General features: G+C 51.7%; 1 protein-coding gene across 1 annotated transcript; it reads right to left on the bottom strand.

Moving 5' to 3' along the window:
- Positions 1-1,278: 1,278 nt before the first annotated feature.
- LOC123188132 (probable serine/threonine-protein kinase WNK5) lies at positions 1,279-3,523 on the bottom strand. Its single transcript, XM_044600174.1, has 2 exons — positions 2,898-3,523; positions 1,279-1,946 (listed from the first exon to the last, which is right to left on the bottom strand). The coding sequence occupies exons 1-2, from the start codon at positions 3,483-3,485 to the stop codon at positions 1,560-1,562; spliced, it is 975 nt and encodes a 324-aa protein (XP_044456109.1). The 5' UTR covers positions 3,486-3,523; the 3' UTR covers positions 1,279-1,559.
- Between the last annotated feature and the right edge of the window lie 1,764 nt (positions 3,524-5,287).

The following is a 5,287-nucleotide window of genomic DNA, read 5'->3' as shown; positions in this document are numbered from 1 at the left end:
AGGCCAACCGGCGTTCCTCCGGCAAGAGCAGGCGGCGTCCGACACGCTCTTCGCCAAACTCGATGCGAAGATAGAGGAGAAGGAGACCGGAGCGGAGCAGCCGGAGGCGCCGGAGCTGTAGCTGTCGTCCATGCTGCCGGAGCCGGGCACGGAGACCGTCGACATCTGCGACGATGAGTAGCTAGGTGATCGATATAGTATGTAGGTTTATTTCATTTGCATGTCTCTGTATGAATTTAAGAATTTAGTAATGCAACTAGTGAAATTTGAGGCATGCTCGATCACTGCCGGCGAACGCGTCCGAGCATACGTCTGCATATGTTTGAGGGGTCATATTTAACATATCCTGCTGTAGATGCTCTAACAGATTGTCAGCGTTTCAAAAAAGACAACGGGAAATTGGTCACATCAAAGCTATGATGCAGAAACGAACTGAGGTTCACCCCCAAGACATACTCCCTCTGATGTACGAATTTTGTGACGGGGGGAGTATGTGGGAGACGTGGTTCGAACAGCAAGGTTGCGCTTGGCTAAATGCCCAGCTGTTACGACGCCGATGCCCCATCATCCACCACCCATATTTATTTCTGTGGCCTTGGACGCTTGAGGTCGCCGGACAGCCTGTGCGCAATGCAGGGTGTGAGTTGTCCATCGATTCGTCATGCTCCCCACGCTAAGGAACCCAAAAAATGCCCATATCCAGTGTATCAGTTGGGTCTCCCGTCTACGTCCAGCTTATTTTCTTTCCAGACGTCTCCAGCTGATTTCGGTAATCATCCAGGTGTGTGTTTTCCCCAGAAGCCGGTTCTTCAACGAGTCTACACGATAACTGTACTCCACTTGTAGCCATGCACAGCGTCTCATCTTGCGTGAAGTCCCAGTGCAAAAGTTGGACGGTGGAGTGGATAGATGCAATCTGAACAAGTTTTTTCTTTTTAAACGAGAAATATGAACAAGTTGGGTGCAAGCATTTGATTGCTTATTTCAGAAACATGTACTCCTTGGCTCAGGGGCTAGCCGGTTGCTTCGTTGAGAACTTGAGATCCTCATAGCAAATAGGTACTCCCTCCGTCCGAAAATACTTGTCATCAAAATGGATAGAAAAAGGTGTATCTAGAACTAAAATATGTCTAGATGCATCCCCTTTCATCCATTTTGATGACAAGTATTTCCGAACGGAGGGAGTAGCATTTAGTGTCGGCATCTTCCGTCTCGGTAAAAATAGAAACAAAATGCGTCAAGGTTCTGCAGAGAACACGCTGGCTCAGTCCTGATTTGTATTCAGGTGAACAGTTATTAATTGGCACGAGCCCATGATGCCTTATCAATGTAATACTACTGGAATGCAACAATAAGAATACAGACTGGCCCAGGCGAATTCCGTCGAGACCATCATAATCTTTACACATTTTGCTCGCTCGCTTGCTTGCTGGAGCACAAATCAAACAAGCATTTGGACTCAGCGTCGTGCTTCTACTACTAGCTAACCACTAACAACAAGGTGGACAAGTTAACACTGCTACATTATCCGATCCACCCTCGCGACCGGGGGCTAGCTGCTAGCTGAGCGTGCCGGTGGTGTCGTCGTCGATGCCGTGGAAGAAAGGGTCCCGCAGGAGGTCGGCGGCGGAGGGGCGGTTGCGTGGCTTGCCGATGCAGCGCTGGATGAAGGCCCGCATCTCCGGGTCCCTGAGGCGGCGGAGCGCGGCGGGGGGCACGCCGTTGGTGACGCTGTGGTAGATCTGCACCACGCTCTCGCACTCGCCGTAGGGCATCTCCCGCGTCACCATCTCCAGCACGCACATCCCGTACGAGTAGATGTCCACCGACTCCGTGTACGTCTCCGAGTAGAGCTCCGGCGCCATGAACTCGGGCGTGCCCAGGATCGTGTGCGCCGTGTGGTCCTTGTCCACGATCGCCGCCAGCCCGAGGTCGCCGATCTTCACCTGCACCACCAATCCCCGGAGCCGTCAGTCCAACAGGCTCGTGATTCATGAAAGCAACGGCTAACAGCCAGTGCTCGATCGGGGCAGAATCGTAGATGCATGCAGGTGCAGCAAGCAACTGAACAAGTTAGCGTAAGAGATTGGAGTGCGACTCAGCTATGTATGTTTGAAAGCAAAAACAAAGTGCGTCTCAGCGTGCATCAGTTGTGTTTCTCTTTTACTCGAAAGCTAGGTGCAGCTCACGCAGGCATATATCCTCCTAGTAGGTCCAGCTCTCGCGATGCTTTCAGAGACACGGAGAGCTACAGAGGTCTACACTACAGCTAGGTCGTCACAGAAAAGAAGCGCAAAAGGTGGGAAAAGCGCCCGTCCGCGGATTAATCGCCGGCCTAATGCACGGGTCGGTGTTCAGATCAGCAGGCATTAAACTACATCTTTGTGCTGCTGTTCTACCCCAAATTGCCTATTTAGGCAGAAAAAAAAACTAAGATAGTATTGAGGTATTAGTAGCAAGTAAAAATTATGTTTCCATGCAAAAAAAGTAAAAATTATGTTTAGCACAAAACTACATCGTGTGCTACTTTCCTACACCAAATTGCCTGTTTAGGTACAAAACTACGATAGTATTGAGAAAGTAGTAAGTAAACATTATGTTTATCCCCAATACAGAATCTAATTAAAACCGAATACATGCAGTATTTAGGAGTATTCCAATCTAATTAAAACAAGATTAAATTAAATTCTTTTTAGAAACGATTAAACTAAATTAAATTATGCGAAACGGCGTCGTGCGCGAGAAGGCGAGAGAGTCTAGCATAACGCAGTTCTAAATATAAAATTTGGGAGATTGCAGATATTTAATCGTTCAACAATTGAAGAACTGTGCGGGGAGAGGCAGCAATTAGCAGCCAGGCGACCGATCGAGATTGATTGATTGATGGGCGCAGTTACCTGGCCGGTGTTGCCGTTGATGAAGACGTTGCTGCAGTTAAGGTCGCGGTGGATGATGCAGGGGTCGTGGGTGTGGAGGTGGTCGAGGCCCTCAAGGATCTGGCGCGCCCACTTCTTGAGCGCCTTGAGGGAGACGTGCTTGTGGCGGTCGCGGTACTCGCGGAGGCTGCCCGAGTTGCAGACCTCGGTGATGAAGTTGAGCACGCCGGCGTCGCGGTCGAGCCAGACCTTGTGGAAGCCGATGATGTGGTCGTGGTGGAGGGAGCGGAGGAGGCGCACCTCGGCGTGGAGGCGGTCGACCATGGAGGGGTCACGCTCCGCCAGCGCGCGCAGGCGCACCCGGTTCCACGCCACCTCGATGCCCTCCTCCTGGTCGAACCCGCGGTACACCTTCTTCACGGAGCCCAGCCCCAGCACGGCCGCGTACCGCCCGAACCGCCCCGTCGGGTCCACCTCCTGGAACGCCTCCTCGTCGCACGCCGAAGCCGACATGGCCGCGTCCTGGCTCCTGCCGCCGCCGGCGGTGACGGGGCGGTGGTGGTGCTGCTGCTGCTGCGCGCGGCGCTGCGGCGTCGGGTTCGGGGGCATGCGGAAGGCGGGCGGGAGGCGGGCGAAGCTTAGGACGATCGGGGCGGGCGCTATATATGGGGGAGGTGGTTGTGCGGTGCGCGCGGCAGCGGCCTTCACCGGGAGGAGCCAGCCGAGAGCGGCACGGGCTCGGTGGCGTAGTTGTTGCGTATTGCTACACGTGCGCGCGTACGTACGTACGTATGGGGGCCGGTATGACCCGGATTTTGCGGGCCGACTGGCTGTTGGGCTGGGCCACGCTGGCGTGCCGTGTGGATCGGAGGAGGTCGGCGCGTCCGTCGGCTGGGCGGTTCGTCCGGTTCACGACGCCGCGTGGACTGTGGAGGAATCCCGTTTGCTCGTTTCTGTTTGTTTAGTCGACGGGTTGTTTGTTTGTTTCTGCACTGGTGATGATCCGGACTTGTTAAACCGATTGTCACGCGCCCACGTAGTTCGTCGGTTTGACCTTCTTAGCGTTTAACTTTTCTTTTACTTATAATCTGCCTACCAGTTTGTAGCCAATTGCCCTTTTTTCCGAAGGATTGTAGCCAAATGGCTTTTTTAGGGGTTGTAGCCAATTCGCTTTTTTTAGGGTAAAACACAATTGTATTTATCATATTTCACATGATGTAGGATGCGTCTTTGGTCATGGGACAGACCAAACCAAACATGGCGATCAGGGCCTCTAGAAAAAGAAAATCAAACTAGACTATGTGCTTCATAATTAACAGCACAACTCCCAAAAATAAAATTACACCGGAAAAAAGAGGCTTTAAGGTTTATCTCATTATGGTAGCCAATTCACTTGGAAGGGTCCTACTGAGGTAGGTGTAACTGGGCCATGCAGGGTGTTGCCGTGTTAGACTTCGGGACGGCCCGGCTACCGTAATCCCTTCGGAAAGGAAAAAAATAAAAGGAAATTCCATCCCCTGAAACGAGAAATGCCAGCTGTCATAATGACAACAATCATTCTTGGTCGGGCGGGCGCCGGCGTTTTCGGTCGTCGGCGACGGATGAGGTGAGGATGGTGGCTGGCGGGTAAAACTGGCGCCGCCGTCGCTATGCCATCTCATGCACGGTGGGTGGGAGTGAGTCGGAGTAGAGGAAAACGGGGTGTTTGGCTCGCTTATATGTTGGAAGGTATTTCGCTCATAAATATTGTGAATTACTAGGGGTACGGAGGGCGTGGGATCAATAGAACGCAGTCAATGGCTAGAGGTGAGTTTTTTCTCTCACGTACAAAACGGTTACAGTTGAGTTTATAAGCCAAATAAAAGCCGACTATTTGGTTAGGCCGCTGAGTTATAAGCGTGGAAAGCCACACTCTTATGTCATCCGACCGAGTGTGTATCTCCAACGTAATTCATTGTCATATCTCAACCTGGCAATCGGGTCGGGTTGGTCGGGTAGGCCTTTATTAGACCCATGTCCTATTATTAATCGGGTTCTTTCTAAACCAACGAACCTACCCATGGGTTTGGAATTAGACCCACGTCCGAACCCATCGGTTACCCATCGAGCGTAATGCATTTTTTATTATTTAATTTGTGCACCCTGCTTAGCGAGGCCCATGAATTTCCGCACCAAGGATTTCTAGTGGCATACTGTGTCTTCTATTCCTTTATATAGGCAGTGCTCCACGGAAGCGGATTAGGAGCACTTAGCGACGCGCCCCACCGAAATCACGTACGCCCCCTTCAGTCTCTAGGGATCTGTGCAACTTTGAAGGAAATGATTGTTGCCGATTAATATGCGTCCCAGGCTTACAAGGCAACTGTGCTTCGGTATTTAACATATCTGCAAAGGAAACAACGTCAAGCGGG

Source organism: Triticum aestivum, chromosome 2A (assembly GCF_018294505.1).
Source record: "Triticum aestivum cultivar Chinese Spring chromosome 2A, IWGSC CS RefSeq v2.1, whole genome shotgun sequence".
In the NCBI taxonomy this organism is placed as follows: Eukaryota; Viridiplantae; Streptophyta; class Magnoliopsida; order Poales; family Poaceae; genus Triticum; species Triticum aestivum.
Note: the sequence above shows the minus strand (reverse complement) of the source record. Positions and strands in the feature narration are given on the sequence as shown.

Bases quoted from the DNA above. Each gene is read 5' to 3' on its own strand.
- LOC123188132 (XM_044600174.1), bottom strand. From the start codon at position 3,485: ATGCCCCCGAACCCGACGCCGCAGCGCCGCGCGCAGCAGCAGCAGCAC. The intron at 1,947-2,897 runs GTAACTGCGCCC...TTGGTGGTGCAG, and splicing joins TCAACGGCAACACCGGCCAG to GTGAAGATCGGCGACCTCGG.